Here is a 21,799-nt window from a genome sequence, read left to right on the forward strand (position 1 = left end):
ATCACACTGTGTTGTAGGATGTTCGAACAAGTCCACTCTTGCGGTTCAACATTCAATTGTAATTGAATTGTTTAAATTGTAATACTTTGATAACGTCACCAGAATGTGTAATGACGTCAAAAGAGTTTTTACCAAATTCCGCATACTGTATATTGCAAAATATAACAAATAAATAGTACTCAAAATAAATGTTTAAAATTCATTTATTATCAGTTAAAATTGAAAACAGAAAAATATAACATATTTTAAAATTAATGCCATGGGCTCAACTCAGTCACAATGAACGCCAAGTATAAATGTTTGGTAACAATATTGCTATACGTACCACACCACATAATAAATAATATCAGTGATATGATATATTTTTACAATTTGGTTATATTATAATTATTACTGCAATGCAAACCGAATGCGATTCACGAAAACCAACCAAATCTTAAATTACGGAGTAGTTATTTCTTCATGGTGAAACACAGCAATATTGAGGGTAAAATACAGTCAGGACAAATACACGCGAGTATCGCTCGCATTAAGGTAACGGATTACGTCATTATGCAAATCTCCCTAGAATTAAAATCTGGTTGTGGTTATCATTATTAATAGCACCTTCTATTTCGTGTATAGAGACCTATCCTATTAAACTTTGTGTGACAAAAAAATGTGATGTGCCCATATATTGACACTATGATGTCATCGCTACCATAATTGATAGCATAGACAAATAAGGTAATTCTTATCCACATAAAAAATAATAATCGCAAATGACCAACTCGATGTACACAACTTGCTTGTGTGCACTTTAAAGAACCTAGTACATCTTTCAAGACGAGTAGGGGGTTAATACCCCGGTGTATTAGTACATCACTGCCACTGATCACCAACTGGGCCCTCTGGGAGATCAGTATTTGACTGAAGAGGTCATCCAGTATAAAAATGAACTAACTCTTCAATACTGTTCTTATCCAGTACTGTTGATACTGTCATGGTAATATTATTCTAAGATCTTCCTTTATAACATTTATTAGTTATTTTTGCTTTGATGTAGCGACAACACTTCTCTTCATAATTCTATTGGCTAATGTACTCACCACGGAGAATATATGTACGGGATAGGGACTGAAAAAAAAAAAATTGAATCGGTTTATTAAATAAAACCCATTGTAGCAGCTTCTGCTTTTCGGAACATAAATAGTATACTGAAGATATATATTTTAAAATAGCAAAATTATTTCGGAGTTTAACATTATTTCAACATTTTTATTTGGTAAACAAAGCTCTATGCCACCCGATTGTCTGTACTGTATTTCCACATATGTCATTATATGTCCAGCATCATAGGAAAATTACTGTATGTAATACAGCGTCAAGAGGTTAAAGTTAAGTTTAGGTTTATGGCTCGAGTTTTTTTCTTTGTTTTAACGCTTTATGAATTTATATTGTATAACGCATTATAGAAATACACACACTTACCATGTGTTCTTTGGTATATGAGCTTCGTTGCCACTGATGATGAACAAAGGAAATAAGATGGAGAACAAACAACCACTCACAAAAAAAGATGACGGTAACGAAGTAATAAGAGCGAGTGGCAGACCGAACCCTACAAAATACGGCCAATTGGATTCTATAAACGACAGACGCTTGTGAACTTCCCAGCCTGTAAAAGAGATAGTAATCTGAACATTTTTGCAGAGCTCTTTACCAAATAAGGCCTCACAGCGAGGAAAAAAAAGAATAAGAATCATAAAGGTGACGTACACGATGAAGAAAGTTTCAGCGGAGAAGTGGAACTTTCCAAGTTTATTTTCAGAACTTTAATGGTGAATTCTACCAAGATAGCATGGCTTTTAGCCACAATAAACAAATAGTGTTTTCCATAAACTTTTTTTTTACTTTTATATCTTTTTGATTTATTCTTATTTTTTTTAAATTCCAGTTCCAATTGTTCAGATTTATAAAAGAAGGCATACAATACATTTTGTTGGAATCAAACACGCCCACAAAACAATGTCATCATCATCGTTTTGATATTTCAGGGTTGTTGACAAAAAGTTAAATTGTTGCATATTCAAAGGTCAGAGTTCACACCGCATTAATATTCATGAGTCTCACCTTGATTAAACCAGGTGTATTCAAAGGCATACAGAGAATTAAGAATACACAGATGTAGCAACTTAAGAAACTGACCAACACCAGATAGCGGAATCAGGCTCACCAGCAAACTCTGAAAAAGAAATCGTCAAAATCGGTCAGGTAATTGGTAAGTTAGTGAATGAACGCACACTTATAACTATCCTTGGAAATATGCTAAACTGAGAATAATAATACTATTAAAAAAAATCTTCCCTTATCTATTTATAAGTTGTTATGATAAAGACTAACTAGGTCACTAGACTAGGTCACTAGACTAGGTCACTAGACTAGGTCACTAGACTAGGTCACTAGACTAGGTCACTAGACTAGGTCACTAGACTAGGTCAGTACAACTGCAGTTCTTTTATTCAACACTTATTTTGTACAAAAACTCTTTAATTTGTACCTGCATCAAAAACAAGGTTTGAATGAGTATACTAATCATAATATCTGCAACCAGACGACTAAGGCTTGGTAGACGAGGGCGCCCTTTTGATTTCTTATATGCTGCATCCGCTATATCCTATGAAAAAAAAATATATATATATATAAATTTGGAATTTCTGCATACTGGTCAAATGCTGAATTCTATCCCGGTCAACTCAGTCTTATATTGTCAATTCTGTTCAAATTAAAGCCCCCTTCCCTATGTTTTTTAGATCTAATTTAAGATCACAAACTATATTTAATGTAAAAATAATACTATATGGTCCTATTGCGATAACTTTTTTTCGTCTTTAAACGGTTAAAAATGTGAAAAATAAGTTGATTCTTTCTAATAATTATAGCGGCCCGCTATAAATCCCAGAATGCATTGCGCGCGGATTGATATTTTTGTTTTTCACCTGTAATTCGCCCACTTTTCGATCGATCGTGAGGCCAAAACAAATGGAAGACTCCTAACTTTTCAGCGAAAATACCGGGTTTTCCCCAATTTGTATCAACGGAGTCTGGCAAAAATAGAAAGACAATTAATGCAGCAACTATACAACGTCAGGCTAGGTATATAGCTAGCGTACGATGTTCGTAGCCAGCTAGGCCTACAAAACTAAGCCTAGCTAGGCTATGCCCAAGACCGTCCACGAGAGGTCGATCGCCGCGAGCTACTTAGGTAGTGCATTGTTTCTCACTTTTTATCATAATTTACCATAAAACGTACATTTAAGACAAGGAATGACATGGTATAATGTTTTTAAAGTGATATATATGTATTATTTTCAAAAAAACGTCCAAAATTGCAGGGAAGGGGTCTTTAACTTAGTGTGACAGTTTTTGTCACAAAGTGCAATGACTGGGCTGGTTTTAAACTGGCTCTGTCTACACTATCACACTATATAAAAAAGTGTGCCCAATATGGTAGTGATATTCCCAAGTATGGTAGTGATATGACATCATCATCATCATCATGTCATGTGTTGGTGTTATAGATTAAGTTATAGCATATCGACATTTACTGGCACATCACACTTTTTTTCAAACTAGTTTGATAGTGTAGACAGAGCTTCAGTCTTTACCTGAAACCAGAAGCTACTGACAATCTTGCTGAGAAGAAATACTGGTATTACCCACAATGCACTGAATGTATATGAGAGGGCAGGCTTCATCCATGACCAGACAATATTCTGTGAAGAACTGTCACCTGAATGAAGAAAATTGCTAATATTAAACAGCTTTATTCTGAATAATTTAAATATAGATGGATAATTTTTTTTATAGCAAACGCAAATAACTTCAATGGCAGGGGAAACCTGATTTTTTATTTTTTGCATTGTAAGAGCGTGTTTGACGTTGGACTACTGATCGTGGGTTTGCTGCATTGCTTACATTTGTCTCTCTCCACCCAGGTGTACAAATGGGTACCTGGTAAGATCAAGACACAACTTTGCGTTGATTAATACTTAATAGCTGCATTATGGGAGAATGTTTCCATAGATGTTTGATCCTAAAAGACCAGGGTAATAATATGAACAGCGCTCGGAGGTTTCACAACATTAGGCACTTTATAGATTCAGCATATTATTATTACATTTGCCAAAATCAGGTCAACATAATAATACGACAAACGCAACTTGAATTGAAACTTGAAATACTCACCAAGTAGTAGATGAGTTAAGGCATGTAACAAAGGTATTAACATGGAGTTGAACACTATAATACTCAGCCAGAATACGCCACCATTTAACGCACAACATTGCAGAACACGTTGAAGTATTCGTGGTTCCCTATAACCAAAAACAAAATCATGAGAAAGAGTGCAATAACAATAATAATAGTTCATTCTTATATAGCGCATTAGACAGTTCTCAATGCGCTGCACATAAATTAAAATAGACGATGGCAATAATTTAAATTATTGCCAATCACTTGACAATCACTAATAAAGTTGGTTGGGGATGAGAGAAAGAGAAGACGACTAGATCCATGACAGATCGTTAAGACAACATACTCTTCTTTCTTCATTTTTATTGGTGGTCTTCTGCTGTTCTTCTGCGATTCCTCATATTCCTTTCTTCGTTTCTCTTGCTTGGCAGCAATTTCTTTATCAACTGTAAATATTATGGTTGACCCTAGCACAGCATCTTTCATGCCGAATACAACATCTCGAAGAATAGATTGCAAACCATCAGCCATATCTAGATTAGAAAATTATAAAATTATTTAATTTTGTAAAAATTATCATCTACAGTCACCTGCACTGCCCACGTTTTGTTTCAAGGGCCTCGCCTAACGAGAGCATATTGGTATACCCCTAAATAGTATCCGTATGGCCTCCGTGGGCTAGTCCCCTAGTAAGTATAGAGTAGGCCAATCCTCCACCCCGTCCTGTGCTCTGCTACTGCTGACATGAATCATCGCTTGTTGGCTGGCAAGTTAGCCTTCCTTGAGTTAGGCCTAGCAGTAGCTAAAACGTTTGTCATTAAACTAGTACTAGGCTATTATAAACTTGGCAACGCATACTTAATTTAAGAAAATTATTTATTTATTTATTTACTATATCCATAATTTACCTATTTAAAGAAATGTATTTTCTTATAAACAAAGAAAGATAAGAGAAACAAAAAGATACGACGATGTCGTTTTCATTCGATTCGCTTCAGTGAATTTATTTTGTTTTTATTTTTCTCTCCTCTCTGGAAAATCAAGATGACGCCCTCTAGAGAGAGTGTATCATCATAAACATCAAGTTCTAGGAAAAGTGGGAATCCATCCTAAAAAGTTTCGTTTATAAGCTCTATTTTGTTTATCCAAGTTTGAAATGAACTCAAAGTTAGATGTTATTGACGGGCCGCTGTGCTGTTGTGAATATGAAAATATAAATGGAGAAAAAAGTCATGTTCTGGCTGCATTTTGTGATTGTGAAGATGTTGACTCGGTGTGTGACAGGTAGGCACTGTCTAATCACGTCTAAGCTTTCTATGCAAAATATGCGTTATATTACCTAGGTATTGAAGTTTAAAGTCAATTCGTCCCAACACGGTTATTTTTTTAAAAATCCATGCTTGAACCCAAAGTCTTGTGATAGAAGTATGTCTATCTATTGTTATAATAAATATGAATTATATTTGTTTTATCATTTACAGTATCTTGTTTAAATTACAGACTTTGTAAAGGTTACAGTGTACCAAATGAAAAATACCAGCGAATACAAGAAGTATGTTTGGACCGCGTTCGCGTACCAACATGCTTTGGTGGCGGTGCTAAACGTATAGATACATTCCTCGATTTATCATCAATACCTGCTATAATTTTGTTACCCACACTTATACTAACCGCATCCATACATCCGTACGTGACCGTTATTATTTATTTCAGCCTGCCATTGTGCTTGCTTACGTACTATCAGTCATTCTTACGTCATCGCAGACGATCAAAGTTTTTTATGACGTGGGGTGTCGTATCAGTATTGTTTGTTTACTTCGTGTTCATAAGACTTGTTGTGCCTCTCGGGCACGTCTCTACAGAGTGCTTCTTCGTCATGAATTTCTGTTTCGTTGCAATGTTGGCTGCGTTTTTAATGTCTAGGATAAATCCTGGTGTAATTAAAAATAGTAAACAGAGTAGTTATTTGAAAGATTCTGCTGGACAGAATTTTAAAACAAAAGTTGCGTTATCGAGAGAAGAAAGTAGAAATAATATGATTGAAGAAGAAACAAATAATATGCGATTAAACCAGGGTTATATACAACATAGAGGGAGTCCTGTTAGACTTGTGCATAACGATGAGAAAAATGGTGATTCGTCGTTACAAACGTCACCTGATATCTACTCAGAAATTCCATCGCAACATAAAAGGACGGTCTCGGATGGCCAGTTGTCAATGCTTAGCGATGATTCGGTATTTGTTGACGGAAACTGGTGCGAACTTTGTCAAAATCATCAACCTCGTCGAGGCGGTCACTGCCGTGTGTGTGGTCATTGTGTCAGAAGATTGGACCATCATTGTGTTTGGTAATAATTTCATAAACTGTAAACTTTTTGTAATTTTATATATATATTTTTTTTTAGTTTTGTTCTAGTACAAAATCAAACAAATTCCTTATTTTTATTTGAACATTTATATGTATGCCCCAATAACACTACCATTAGTGTTTTTATCGTGGCAAACCCATATATCTGACATTGATTCTTGTATTCATACACAGATGTTACAATACAACTGTGATCATAGGCTAGGCTATATAGTGTTTCATTGACAATACATTTTGTCTCAAATCAAATCACAATAAGTTTATGTATCTTGTTTGATTATTTTAAAAGGATAGATAGCTGCGTCGGCGAGGAAAATCATCGTTCTTTTCTTCTCTCCATTATCTTGTTTATCATTGGTGGTGTTTGGGGTATGGTGCTATCACTGCAAAGTGTCTGCCGCAATCCAAAATATGGATTTCACGTGGCCGAGTGCTTTTATGCATACAAGAAATATAGGTAACTAGAAAGCCACTCCGAGAGGGCATACCTCCGCCTACTGTAAAATTCTCCTACATAAGATTTCTCCGGTAAAAAAAAAATATATATATTTGTGCGTGTCTTAATGCTGTTATGATTTAGGCTAATTTCATTACAAGCATGTGTATGCGAGTTTGGTGTAATGGTTATGTAACAAGCCTTTCAATTAACAATAGCTTCAGTCGACTAACAATAGAACAGCAACGCGAAAATTAAACGAGTGAATTTGAAAAGAAATAGGTTTTTTAAACTACCCGCATCAAAAAACGTGCACATTAAATCAGATTATGTTTTAAAATTACAAATCACAAATTATAACTCTTGCCTCTTGTTAAAAAATGAAGTTTTTTGGACAAGTAGTTCTCGAGAAAATGCAATTTCAGTTTACTTGTTACTTTAAGACTGCTCGCCGGCTTTTGAAAAATTCTGTCCTATCTTTTAACACTAGCAGGTCTAAAAAAGTATACTAAAAAGTGGTCCAAAATTGGGACTGTGGTCCCAAATGGTCCCAAAATTTAATGGAATGGTCCTTGACCACATATCTATATGTCTATTCATTTTGGTAAAGATCTTGTAATTACTTTTTGAGTAATCCTACAAACAAACAAACAAACACACGCTACCGATTACATATACCTCCTTGGCGGAGGTAAATTATAACACATCCGATTGTATTATTGCAATTTGATTGATTTATTGGTTGGTCATTTAGAATTTGCCCTATCCCATTTAAAGTGACATCTAATAGTGATAATCAACAGTTACTATATACACATACAACTTTCTGTAATAATAATAATATCCTGGATTTATATTAGCGCCTAATGTTGTGAAACCTCTAAGCGCTGTACATAAACAAATACGGTAAAAGGGATTCCAACCATGCAAAAAAAAAAAACAATCCGAAGTAAGGTATATAAGGGATTAATATGCTTTATTTTATTTTATGTAAACATTTTGCGGATTTTTGTCATGCGACATTGTTGTCGGAGCGCGTTCGGAAATCCAACTGGCTGTGCGTGCCGTCTATAACTGTTCTACTCTGCATCTAAAGTTGGAGCACTGCCTTTTTTAATGGCCTAGCTTCTCAGTCTAGCATTCGTCAATGATTTACGATGGATACAGTAACTTGAATAAAATAGGTGTGTTTAAAAAACAAATAATTTATGTATTGTGCGCATAAACATTAATTATTTGTATATTAATGCATCTTCAGAATGGAAAATATGCAATACAATCATAAAACAGTCACAGAAGTTCATCCAAGTTCATCATCCCTCCCAACCCCAATTTTTTTTTTTTTGACAAAAAAATATATATTTAATATTGACTTCAGTACTTTATTTAGAAAAAAAAGCCCATACCCTATGATTGTCATGTTTTTGGATTTTCAACCTAATTCTACTATAATGCATCTGCTATGAACATGCCCAAAAGTATTTCAACGTCGTGAGGTGGTTTCCCGATTAATCGTACGATCAAAACGGTACTGAGTATAATCAACCTAATCATCCATTCATAGAAGTACTGATGAAGATATCAATCTGTGGCGACAATAGAATGGACCCGAGACCTGGCTATCTTCGACTTTTAAATAATAGAAAGTTTTTAAAAATTGTGTTAGGGTAGAAATGTACGTTGTATGATGTGTAGGCCTATGTTTATTGAAAAATGGTTGTAGTTTTCTAAATTACATTGTACAAGTTGCGATGAGAAAACTGTTATTTGATCGTTAGTTGTCGTGTACATAAAGCAAAAATATAAATAATATTTGTTAGTAAAACTTTTAATAAGAGTAAAGATATAAGGAAGAAAAGCAAAGAGATTATGGAGCGGCTGTACCAGAATATACAACACTAAGTATTGTAAAGTTAAAAACTAAAAAATTTTAGGCGATCTTGTCAAAGGTCAAGCGCCTTCAGCCTGCCACGGTTTCGATATTCAATATTGAACTTGATTAATCGGGAAACCACCTCACGAAGTATTTCAACTCAAAGATTCTATATTTATAATTTAAATTTAATTACTCATTCATTCATTTATTTTTTCTATTTCGGTTCACATCCGTGTACAAATCGTACAAAACAAAAAGAGAAACATTTCACTAGGTAATTAACAATTAACAAATTATATTTAATTAATTTTTACAGTTCAGCAATTGTATTGTCCTGCAGTATATACACAGGGCTAGCTTGTCTAGCCATGTTAATCCTGCTTGGACAGCAAATACACCTGATAACGCACAACTGGACTTATCGTGAACGCAAGTTAGCCATGCGTGGTCAGCTACCGCGGGATGTCATGATCGCCTTCGACAGGGGTTTCATCAATAACTGGAAGAATTTTCTCCTTAACAGACCAGACTCGGATTTACTACATGTTTGAAAAACACTTAGCTGTTAGAAGAACGTGTCGATGACTTAACAGTAAGCACATTTCACGTTGTTTTAGGTTGTTATAATATATGTATCATTTATCAGGTTTGACACATGGCTTTTATTTTCACATTAATGGTTATAAGATGTAGCGAGTTATTTAACCCGTGGCATTAATATACGTCGCTAGTAATTCTTGTTCAAAAGCAGATAATTCAGTTTGGTACAGTAGTACAACTAAAACTCCAATTGAAGTAAAAAATGAATTGGACCCATCCTTTGTAAAACCCTACAGTATCTATAGGCCTATGATACTACTGTAAGTGTAAACACCCTACTAAACACTGTTTTGAACATATGGACAATTTACTGTGTAATGAATGGAGGGAAATGATTAGCACTATGGATTCAGTAGACCTCTATTAAAAGGGACAATTTCAAGTTGGTTCCTGAAAGTGTGGTGGTACTTTTTTTTCAAGTATTTCTTTTGTCAGTGTGGTTGTAGTGTAGAGTCACTTTAATTTAACAGCTGTAAATTATATAAGATATCTTTTATATTGAAGGTTGCGTGTAAAGTTTTAAAAAAACAATATGTTATCGCAAATTATTTAAAAGCATTTTTTATTTCGGTTTTTATTCATATTTACATGGTCATCAAATATCTTCTTCATCTTAAGTTCTGTCTACACTATCAAACTAGTTTGACAAAAAAAAAGTTTGATGGGCCCAAATAATATGTATGACATCATCGTGTCCATATTGGCCCATCACACTTTTTTTGTAACAAAAAGTTTGATGGGCCCAAATAATATGTATGACATCATCGTGTCCATATTGGCCCATCACACTTTTTTTGTAACAAAAGTTTGATGTGCCCAAATAATATGTATGACATCATCGTGTCCATATTGGCCCATCACACTTTTTTTGTAACAAAAGGTTTGATGGGCTTTAGATAAGTTGAATCCTACCCAACAAAGTTCCATTGTGTTTATGAGTTTATCAACTATAGCTTGTATTCACCTATAGTCTCTGATAAAACTCTATCAAACTAGTTTTACAAACAAGTTTGCTCAAATATGGTATTGATATGACATCATCTTGTGACTGTACATATATGGGTACATCACATTTTTTGTCGCATAAAGTTTGATAATGTAGAACTTTACAACTTTGACATGACCTAAACAAATACAATACAATTGTATTCAGTACAACTACAGTATACAAAATAGTATATACAATTTCAAAATATGAACTGCTTAATTAATAGCAGTATGTTTCCTATTTTGGAGTCACATTATTGCTTATGAAAATTTTGAAATGAGAATTGTCACTTGCTACTAATAACAGTAGGTGTAAAACCTGTAAAAATATTATTAACAATTATCAATATTCTTGAGTATTATTGTAATAAATAATTTTTCTTATCTTTAGAGTCCAATTGCTATAAATTTTGTAACATTAATGTATAAAACGTGTATGTTTCCAATTTAAACTAATTGTGACACACACACTTACAAGTTTCACAATTTTTTTTTTTAAATGTATTTTTAATGTTTTTAGCACTTAAATTGACAGGTATCCACTTCTAGTTAATGCTTATGTTGTATAAATTGTGAATTATTTCTAAGACATTCACACGTTATACCATAGCTAAATGGTGCTTCAATTTTAGCAAATCAAACTTTTATATCTCTTCGTACACTAAACTACATTTCCACATTTGTGATGATATATTACATAATATTAATCTCTGAAACAATATGGTAGTATTGTATATGAAATAATAGGTAGTATTAACAGGCCTAAATACTTAAATTAACTTCTTTTTTTAAACTTCTTTTTTAAAGCCACCCACCTAAAATGTTGTCAGGTGCACAGCTTGTCTACATAAACCAATTTTTTATTTTTTTTTTCCAGTTTAAAATAAAATTATATGTACATTATTGAATACTGTAAGTAACCCATAATTCTATTTACAATAATATTATTAAGCAGTAGTTGATTTACATGGTTAAATCTCATTATCATTGAAAATATAAAAGTTAAAAAATAATGTTATAACTTATTCAAGTTGAACTTATTTGTGTTAGTAATTTTGCCTTAATTTAATGCAGTGCAATATTAAATGTAACAATGTGATATAAATTACCATATATGGTCATAGTGTATAATTAATTAAATTTTAAAGGATTAAAACCAGTTTAAGTTATTTGGAGTAAGAACAAAATTTAAAATAAGTTTAATTTATGTTTTCTTTTAATAAGGTCACTGTTGTAAATAAACACATACAGTATCTTCTGTCTGTAAAATATATGTAATGTTTTTTAATAAATGACAAAGTATAAGGAATGTGGTGTTGGAAGACTGACTATTTCACACACTTTTACATTGTTCCAATAAACACAATAGCTTTAAATTGAAATACTAAACTTACTGTTTCTTACTAAGAATTTTTACAACATTTAGATGCAAAATTATAAGAAGGTAAGCCTTTCTGTCTTTTGCATTCAGACTACAGTACAAAGAAAGGAAATACTGCGTAATATCGCACGCCATGTGACCTACAATCATCCAATAAAATGACAAGAATTTATTTAGGTGTTATATAATACCATTTATAGTATGTGCCGTTTACATTCTTTGCACAATACTAAATTCAGTATTACAAGCTAGCTACAGTACACTTATCCTAATCTTTGTGCAAATTTTCCCAACTTCATGTTTGCGGTTTTTTCTTTGGCCAAGTCCAGTCCACCAGACACTAAACCACCGCCTAACCTTCCCAAAATGCTTGTTGTTTCGTCGTCTGCTCCTTCTTCACCTGGTGTACGTTGTGATGGTGATGTTTCACCACTGATTATCTGAGGTATGTATTGCCCTGAAACCTGTACAGCGCCCTCTGCCATTTCTTTGAGTTTGTCCTCCCATTGTGTCTGTGTCATTATCAGATCTTCTTCATTTGTGATGTCTTTGTTTTCAGGTCGTTTTGTGTTGTCACACACTACGTGAGCAGTACATACCCAACTTCCACAAGCACATACACTTTAATAAAAAAAAATTAGATATTTTAAAATTATGTTTTTTTATTGTTATATAAAGCTGTGTAATCAACTAACTACTTTGACAAAAAAGTGTGATGTGCCCAAATATGGTACAGTAGTGATATTCTTAAATATGGTAGTGATATGACATTGTTGTGTCCATCTATCACATTTTTTTGTCACATAAAGTTTGATAGTGTGGACAGAGCTTTAAACAAGTAAATGCTACTAACTTTATGATCGTATTGGTCTTCATGTTTAAAGACGCCAGTCGATATTGAGGAATCAGAATGGAGCAAAATTAGAAAAGATACAGGACAAAATGTAGAACACTCTATTTCCATGATTATACTGTACCACTGGAGTACATTTTTAATTATGGTTTATATAACTTTTTTTGTGTTACTTTCACTCTCGGTTCAAGACAGTTTACAGGTCTAAAATCCAGTAGACTATTTAATACTTGAACCTCCAGGTCGTTAAATTCATGTTATTATTGGATTGTGTGCAAGTTTATTATAAATATTTATTTAGCGGTTACTGGTGCGAGCTCAGCCCCTTCCATCATCCAGTATTATGGTATTATCAAATATACTTTATTTAATCTATATTGGATTTATGACTATAAACAATAAAACCTGTTTTTTTCAAGAAAAGTCAATTTTTTATTGGTTCAACTTCTTTTGCACGGCAATTAATTTCCAGTTTTTCATTTGACCTAAAACTGGATCGAAAAACAACAATTGTTCTTTTCTTTTTTTTTCTGGTTAGTGTAGTGCTATAAATGCTAATATTATAATGATAGATGGTGCTTTAGTGTTTTAAGTTTATTTGTTTAAGTATCAAGTACTGTGCAGATTCAGATAGAGTTCAAGTGAATTACAATGAAGATTTTAGCTTGATGTTGTATAATCTTTTTATCAATCATGTCAAAGTAATCGCCATTTAAATGTAAGTTATGGGTACAGGGGATTTCCTATATATTCAGAGTGTTTGAAATGTTGTGTTTAACATTTTAGAGACTTTACAATCTTTTTTTTTTATCAATATTTTAGTGAATGCATTTGACTGTTTGAATGTGGAGTGGCACTAGTGAAAGCTCAGATGTGTAATTTACTGTACCGTAGTTCCTACTGTATAGTTTTAATTTCAACATAAAACCGCCCAATTTACTAGTTGAAATTGATGTTGACTCCTACTCCAACTTTGATTGTAATTTTATATTCTTTGATTGGAAAATTTAATCCTGCAAACAAGTTTAAGATTGTTTTCTGCTAAAAATTTGCTTGGACGTAACATATTCTTTTAAATGTTCTTTAGCAAAGCAAGTTTGTCTTTTACTCAATGGTTTTGCTCAATGCAAATTTTTTGTTTTTTTAAATCTGAGATTATTTTTTTTTTGTTACTTATTATTTGAATAAATTTCTAAATCAGACCCTAATCTGTAGATATATATTTAATGGTTGCTTGTCAAAATTTAGGTTTGAATCTAAGTTTGGGTGCATTAAAAAAAATGTTTCACATTTTGAAATAGTCAATTTATTATAAAACAGTATTAGGTTTGTTGTTGTTTTCATCATAGTTTAGTACATTTTGATCAAAATGTTATTTTATGATTACCAAATCACAGACCAAGCAAAACTAAAATGCTAGCGGCACAATTAATAATACACGAAGACGTCACCTTGAGTGATGGCGGATATATCCTGCTTCATTCGCTCGCATTACTTTGACGTCTTTAAACTTCACTAGAGGGAATTTATCAAAAACCAGTAATTACTTAATTGGTAAAATGTTTGATATAGCATGAATTTAAGATTAACAAAATTAATAAAACCTTGCATTTGACAGGTATTAAAAACCCAAAGTAAAAACATTCCCGATTCTAAGTATATGATATCTGTAACAAAAATTCTGATGAACTTTTGATTGTTATTATAGGGATTGAACGTTTCTTGCAGCATATCAAAATAATAATAATAATAATAATAATAATGTGCAAAATAAAATAGTGAAAAACGACTCTAAGCGCTGAAAAAGCAACAGAAAATTTTTTTTAAAGCAAAAAATTAATGTTAAAAGTGCAAATTAAATTTTTTTAAAGGTAGCCATGATTTGAGGAGTTGTTTGATTGTGGCGAGTGATTCGGTAAGCCTGCCTTTTTGCTTACCAGACATTGCATTTCTTTTGAACAGCATTACCATCATCATATTCTTTATCATCTAATGAGCATTCTGAAATAATAATGATAATAATAATATTTAGTTATAATAGAACATGATTAAAATTAATATTACACGCAATACCGCAATAACTTTTTTCTAAAATATGTTTTTTGGAAAGTCTGGTATTCGAAATGTTTAAAAAAGAATTTGTGATCTTTATGGCTAATTTACACAGACGAGCGGTAACGATAACCAGAAAATCGCGTAGCTTGTCCCACGTAGAATCTGTATCTATCCTGAGCGAAAACCGCACGTCCGCTCCGCGTTGTGTGTATATGGTCTTAGATTCTATTTTATATTACCGTTACAGCTTGTCATGTAAATTGGCCTTTACTGATAGGAGTTGACTAAATAAGTTAATTGAACTTGTAACCGACTCTTTCAATTTAATCTTAATTTTTTTTTTCTCTTTCCTAAAATTTTCTTTCTTTCTGTGATGATCCAATAATATTCTAAATAAAAACTGTAATCTTGCGTTTTATTCTCACGCTTTTGTCCTGTAATCAACTCAACTTAATCACAAGTGAGTTCATGCACCTTGGAAACAATTTTGTGTTGTTGTTTTTCTTCAGAATTTTATTGGATCATCACAAAGAAAATTTTATGAAATACAAATAGAGATCTACTAATTCATTCAAATTGATTAATTAAGTAACCTTGTATTGTTAATTACTACAATACTGGATTGCATTGATTTACCATCAGGCTAATATTAATATAATAAATGGTCATATATTCAAATTCACAGGCTATTAGGCAACTCTGACAAACTTTGATATTTCAATTATCCTCATTAGCCTAATAATTTCCCTGGTTTCAATCACGTTGGTGGAACAATAATATATCAGTACCGGATACAGTAACTGCAACTACAGTATATAGATTAATGTATACTGTTATTACCAAAATCATTAATTTTTTACTTCGTAACCCCGCCGGCTTAAATTCAGTAGGGCTGATAATGAAACCTACTATAGATCCTCGAGGCGATACCCATTTGGTGTGTCGACTATTTACAAGTTTAATCTGAAATTTATTGCGGCACTTTGAAGAATTTATATTCCCAAGTAGGTATAGCCTGATTGCGTTATTTGAGTGTAAATTAACGGTTTTAATTTAGAGCTCCCGCTGGCTTCGGAGCTCCTGGAAATTAGATATTTAAACTTTGTTACTTTTGATTGTTTTCATTGTCAGTAGAGCTGTAATAAATATCTTGCTATTCAAGGAGATTTAAAAGTCAATGTTCCATGGCTGCTGCCTTATGATATTGATTAAAATAGTTAATTTTCAATCTTCAGTTCACGGCATTTTTAAGACCATGCAAAAAGCATTCCACAGCAGTAACTGTTTTTTATCTGAAGGTCTTCATCAATTTTTTTCCCTTCTAGAGTGTTGTATAGGTAAAAGTAAAACTAAACTCTTTCATGGTTTTAATACTCGTTACGATTTGTACTTCTACTTGCCCGTCAGTAAAAAAAAAACACCACAAGCTAGGCTATAGTTACAGTAGGCCTAGATAGCATTACTTTTGCTACTTGTCAAGTCTAGTTGGAAAAGGTCACTTCAACCAGGGAAGTACTTACAAAGTATTTTGTTCTTAATAATGTACAGTGTGTATTGTACATTTTTAGTCGTGTGGACGCGACTCTATCGTTCACTATGTCGGTCTGTTGGTCTGTCTGTCTGTCAGTCTGTCTGTCGGTCCGGTATCACTATGCATTTTATCGCTTTTTTGTACTTTTTGAACTGTTTTGATGTACAGAAAAGTTTTAAAGTACATTACTTTTTGAAAGTTCATTTTTTTCTGAGAGCACGCGACTTATGGCTGTTGGCCTTAATTATTGTATGCTTACTTCATTGAACAATAGCTAGTATGCTCTGTCTACACTAACAAATTTTATGTGACAGAAAAAAATGTGATGTGCCCATATATGGACATGATGATGTCATATATATCACTACCATATTTTGGAATAACACTACCATATTTGGGAATACCACTACCATATTTGGAAATATCACTATCATATTTGGGAATATCACTACCATATTTAGGAATATCACTACCATATTTGGGAATATCACTACCATATTATTTAGGAATATCACTACCATGTTTGGGAATATCACTACCATATTTGGGCACATCAACAGTTTTTTTTCACACTAGTTTGATAGTGTATACAGAGCTTTACAAGCTTTGAACAATATTTTGTTTAATCATAAACTTCATATCCCATTAAATGTGGTAATTTCTCTTATTTCGTGGTTCAATGGACAGAATAATTGCTCATTTATTCAACAAATTACAAACAGGATCAAACAATACCACACTACATCAGGGCACTATGGTTTATTTAAATCATTATTTTGTAAAAGCACACTCGCGGGAATCTTTAGAATGCCAATTTTGTCACATGGAATGGTGTAAATGACAGATTGTTAAATGAATTATTAATTACCCATTAATTATTCTGATGAAAATCTTATTCTTAAAAATTATCCCCTGAAAAAAAATCATTTTTATTATTACATTTTTTTGGATGAATTATGCCATTTAACTGGGGCAAAGTTATTCACGTTTTGTTAAAAGTAAAATCATTATTGTTTTTTCTACATAAGTGAATAACCTTTTAAACCTGAAAAATTACCTGCAGTATTCAAATTTGATTTTATTAATCTTCAGTTTTCATGTTTTTGGGGGACAATGCTTCTTTAAATGAAAAGAGTTGCAATATAGGTAATAAGATTACTGTAGGCCCTTCGAATACTATTTCTTGTCATTTTTATTTATCACAATTAAAGGCATTTCTTTCACATTTCATATGACAAGTTTCATAACATAGCTACTAAAATAATCAGTTGTGACAACATATTGAGGCTTTAAATTTTCATTTGACAGACAGTATGCAGATTAAAGTTTAATCTGCATACTGTCTGTCAAATGAAAATTGTGGAGCATGGCTGCTGTGAGGCTATTGTGATCATATTTATATTCACATTTGACATGTGCTACATCAAATTGCCATTTTTAAATAGTTATAATGATGCAAACAAATTTATACTAATTTCTGATATTTTATTTTTATTTTGTGAACTTTATTTTTATGATGATGATAATACCAAATGTTGTACTATGTATTAAATCACTATTTAATTATTATTTGTATAATTTGTTGGATAGACTTACTTCGTTTAAGTGGAGTAAATTCCGTTTGTAGACATGATGAAAGCTCTCCTATATTTAGTTTCCAATCTTTATCAACGTCAGCACTCTCAATCAAAGCATCTACGCATAGACCTCTGATAAAATAATTATTTATTCAATGTTCAAGTTTAACAGTTTCAAAACAATTTGCAAGTATTTTTTCCCTGAAAAGAACTGGTTTGATCATTTTATTTTATTATTGGCCTATATGCGTTTGTGCAATTTGATATATTTTTGTCATATTTTTATTGTCTTTTTTATTGCCTTAATTATGCCATGCAAAGTGAATTTTCATTTTAAGTGGACCAATCTGGAATCAGTTTTTCACTTAAGCACTATTTTGTATATGCAATTGCCTTAAGCAAAAAGATTGACAAATGCCAAGCCACTTGTTTCCGGCTTTCAATTGATAAATTTAACAAAAAATTAAACATTACTGTAAAAATGACTTGCTAGGGATTGTATGTCTTATTTACCTTATTAACGATGCATCCTGCTCGTCAGGATCTGTGATGTTTTTAACGACACTCACATCCTGATTGGTCTCAATAAGAGTTTGAAATTCGGCCGAGTTTAACGCGCCGTCAAAATCTCTATCAAACGTCTACAAAAATAATAACATATACAGTAATACGTAATTACAAGTGATAATGCTCAAGTAGACGTCAAATATAACAGGATTTTGAAATGAAACTTGTAAACTAAATCATGTCGTAATAATTTAAACATTGAATAATCCGTTGTGTATGTCGTCAGTTACAGGTATAAATAATGTATACTGGTTTATCACTGGACGCCGTAAGCTAACGGTTTTGTTTTGCTGGCGGATCCAGAATTTTTCAAACAGGAGAGAGCTGACATTTAATATTAATAGCTGTCAGAAAAAGATATCAACAAATAATTTCATTTTAGTTGTAAAAGTGGGAGAGTGCACCCTAACAGCAACCCCTCTGGATCCATTGCCTATGCATTCATTCTTCTATCTCAGTACTAGGCCTACTACCTGTACTACCATTTTTTTTTCAAAATACAAATTTTAAAATATTTTGTTTTGGCTATTTGTGACTATTTTTACAAATAAATGACAAAGTGCGCCCTCTACAATTACATTAAACGTCCAATCCTCTTATCGCTTAATGTGGAATTCACTTAACCTCCTTTTACCAAACTGGGATCTCTAATGAGGTCATCAAATAAAATTTTTATCATTTATGAAATAAAAATGACAATAACAAACATATTAGCACTTGTTACGGCTGTCTCGCAAAGCTAATCAACCAATTACTATTTTGAGCAGGTGTGTTTTACGGAATTATTCGAATTGCTTTAACATTTAGAGTGATGAATTGTGGGAGATTACTTAAATGGTGCTAAAAAGTAACATTTTGAATCATGTATAGCTGGACAATATTATTTTTATTATTACAGTCTACGCTCCTATGCTGAAAACTTCTGAAAAAAAAACAACTTTTCTTTACTTGTTAGCATTAAAAACACATTATGAAATACCCGACTTTTAAACCAGACATTGGCCAGCCAAGTGTCCGGTATTGATAGAGATGACTGTGTTGTTGTTGTTTGTTGTTCTTGTTGAATGGCAACTTTAAGATTGTCATGAATTCAAAAACTACTGGCCCACTGATCATAATAGTAATACATTTCTTCAACAGTATAAAACGATATAATGTTGCTTTATATAGCGCTTTTTATCAAAATGCTTCACAATAAATTCATATTTATTTGCTTTTAGAAATAGCGCTCTGGACTTGATCACACCAGGGAGTTGTAAACAACTCCCTGATAACACAACAACTTTCATCTCTCTAAGGATCCCTTGCTTTCATTCATTCTGTAATAATGTTTTTACAAAATGTTTTCCCCAATATTTCATATCCAATAAAAATTACTTTTACAACAGGATTGTTTTTCCTTCAAAAGTTCTAAAACAGACAAACATTAAAATCTGAAGTCGTCCATCACATTTGCTCCCAAGTGGTTTTTACACTTCCTAATTCCATTACTGTACCGGAACCTTTACTATCGGCTGATTGAAGTGGACAAACATGTCTTTTTATCCGTTAAACATGTTTTTTTTTTAAGAAACCGCTTGTCATGGTATCTTAGAAAGATGTATTTTTTGGATGCTGCATATTTAATACTTTTGTATGTTTATTTGATGACAGTGGATAATAGCATCAGACAGATGTAAGTTTTGTTCACTTAGGTTTCCCTGGTCTCCTTAATTTCAGTTTTTTTTTTTTGTTATGTACAGTATATACTCAAATAGACCAAATAAATAATAAAATGAAATGTGTCAGGAAATTATTCAGGTTTTGGAAAAGAACAAGGTCCTCCACCTTTTGACAGTGAAATAAAAAGGATCCAATTAGTGAACACTTTCCCAAAATCTTGGGATCTTTCTCCACTTTCCCCACCCAATCACTGAAGATACATACTAAATTGTTTCTTCAATTTTTAAAGGTCAATGTTACTGCAGATTTTTAGATTTTACATCTCTCTGGTACAGCATGATTACTTAGAAAAGCTTTAATATTTTCGTAGTGGGAAAAAGTAAACAAAATGTAGTTACTGCAGTAAAGTGCAGTAGAATATTAAGTTTAACATAGTTCCTACGAGCTGTATAGATATTACCTACCATAAATGTATCTTTAATAATCGCAAACTTGTCTTTAGCCGTTTCAGCAACCATCAAGTCGATCCATTCTAAGATTTTTTCATGGATAGTATCACGATCTTTCTCGTAACATACGATTGGTCTAAATTTCATAACTCTTGCTTCTGGTTCAGATTCTGACGCTGTGATACAAACAAGAAGGAAATCGTAAAATTATCTAATGTTGTCGCCTTTGGTTTACCTTTTCAGGTAGCGTATTAAAATTTAGGCAAGCCAGGTGTTTCATAACCCCAAATACTGTTATTATTACAGTTTATAAACCTATGTATTATAGGAATTATCACTGTTTTATTAAGACCATGTGTTTATTAAAGCCTCCTGGGTATAGAATAAGAAATAGGAGGGGTGACATTTAAACTCATTGACAAAAGTGTCGCGTAGAAGACGTTTAATCAATAGTTGTAAGATGTTCGCTTTGCTTAGTGACAGCAAAGTAATTTATCTTTCTGCCCTTATACTTGCTAGTTTTAAATACATACTTTTTTTCCTAGTGTTAAATGTTTTTATTTTAACATAAAAAAAAACACACTAGTAAAGTATGTATTTAATCATTACAATGATTTTTTTTTAAACCAGAAATATAAAGTTTTATCAATGATGAGGCTTTAATGATAATTGTCTTGTTCATGGTTTTGCTAGAAGTTTTAAGACCGCAGACCATTTGTCATGAACCTCTGACCGGTGGTCATCTGAGGCAACAAGAACCTCAGACCATTGGTTAAAAACTTCAGATGAACAAATAAATGTTGAAATATTGAATTATAATTGCTTGTCTTACTTTTTTTGGAGTTAGTTAGTAAATAATGTCACCTTAAGGAAGAACTTTTTAAACTATATAAAACCAAAAAAACATTACGTAGGCATGGTTTACTGTGGTTCTTCGACAGATGTATTCCCGCTATGCAGGCGTATCGATGCATCTCACACTTATTGCGAAACGTTTGTCCGTTGCTTGCACATATTGGCCGATCATTCTTTGAACACTTCTAAAAAAACAAAAACAAGACAATGCTAGAAAATGGGCACAGTGTGTAAAAAATTATTAAAAAGAAATAATAAAAATATCAAAATGTCAAATAAAATATAAAACATTTGGTTGTTTTTATTGTAAATCCAAAGGGGTATCAGTGGTTGGATCTCAATGGAGCTATACAAAATAAAATAAGCAC

At 32.4% G+C, this 21,799-nt stretch overlaps 3 protein-coding genes across 4 annotated transcripts in view; 1 reads left to right on the forward strand and 2 right to left on the reverse strand.

Moving 5' to 3' along the window:
* Nucleotides 1-213: 213 nt before the first annotated feature.
* Nucleotides 214-5,223, reverse strand: LOC140056500 (etoposide-induced protein 2.4-like). The gene is made up of 8 exons (XM_072101887.1): nucleotides 5,142-5,223; nucleotides 4,580-4,766; nucleotides 4,228-4,355; nucleotides 3,648-3,772; nucleotides 2,540-2,656; nucleotides 2,113-2,224; nucleotides 1,471-1,657; nucleotides 214-1,116 (listed from the first exon to the last, which is right to left on the reverse strand). The coding sequence occupies exons 2-8, from the start codon at nucleotides 4,762-4,764 to the stop codon at nucleotides 1,026-1,028; spliced, it is 945 nt and encodes a 314-aa protein (XP_071957988.1). The 5' UTR covers nucleotides 4,765-4,766; nucleotides 5,142-5,223; the 3' UTR covers nucleotides 214-1,025.
* Nucleotides 5,224-5,305: 82 nt separating this feature from the next.
* The window catches only part of LOC140056460 (palmitoyltransferase ZDHHC23-like), a 94,643-nt gene continuing 78,149 nt past the window's right edge, over nucleotides 5,306-21,799 (forward strand). The window contains exons 1-4 of one of the 2 annotated variants that reach the window (XR_011846764.1): nucleotides 5,306-5,517; nucleotides 5,734-6,582; nucleotides 6,892-7,059; nucleotides 9,231-9,506. Coding sequence is in view for 1 of the 2 variants with exons in the window: in XM_072101827.1 (XP_071957928.1) it covers nucleotides 5,390-5,517; nucleotides 5,734-6,582; nucleotides 6,892-7,059; nucleotides 9,231-9,465 (1,380 nt within the window). In the remaining variant the exon portion in view is untranslated. Of the gene's footprint in view, nucleotides 5,518-5,733; nucleotides 6,583-6,891; nucleotides 7,060-9,230; nucleotides 9,823-21,799 lie in introns of those variants that run through there. The other variant, XM_072101827.1, reaches the window with a different exon arrangement.
* Nucleotides 10,136-21,799, reverse strand: part of LOC140056461 (follistatin-related protein 1-like) — a 32,953-nt gene continuing 21,289 nt past the window's right edge. The window contains exons 5-10 of the mRNA XM_072101828.1: nucleotides 21,487-21,616; nucleotides 20,592-20,752; nucleotides 18,412-18,539; nucleotides 17,918-18,030; nucleotides 14,673-14,736; nucleotides 10,136-12,503 (exon numbers count right to left, since the gene is read on the reverse strand). Of these exons, the coding sequence (XP_071957929.1) occupies nucleotides 12,146-12,503; nucleotides 14,673-14,736; nucleotides 17,918-18,030; nucleotides 18,412-18,539; nucleotides 20,592-20,752; nucleotides 21,487-21,616 (954 nt within the window). The 3' untranslated portion in view covers nucleotides 10,136-12,145. The remainder of the gene's footprint in view (nucleotides 12,504-14,672; nucleotides 14,737-17,917; nucleotides 18,031-18,411; nucleotides 18,540-20,591; nucleotides 20,753-21,486; nucleotides 21,617-21,799) is intronic.

Source organism: Antedon mediterranea, chromosome 8 (assembly GCF_964355755.1).
Source record: "Antedon mediterranea chromosome 8, ecAntMedi1.1, whole genome shotgun sequence".
NCBI classification, from domain to species: Eukaryota; Metazoa; Echinodermata; class Crinoidea; order Comatulida; family Antedonidae; genus Antedon; species Antedon mediterranea.

Coding starts and splice junctions, on each gene's coding strand:
- LOC140056500 (XM_072101887.1), bottom strand. CDS start 4,764: ATGGCTGATGGTTTGCAATCTATTCTTCGAGATGTTGTATTCGGCATG. Junction 3,773..4,227: donor CTTAACTCATCTACTACTTG/GTGAGTATTTCA, acceptor TTCTTCATTCAG/GTGACAGTTCTTCACAGAAT. Junction 2,225..2,539: donor AAACCTTGTTTTTGATGCAG/GTACAAATTAAA, acceptor TTTCTTTTTCAG/AGTTTGCTGGTGAGCCTGAT.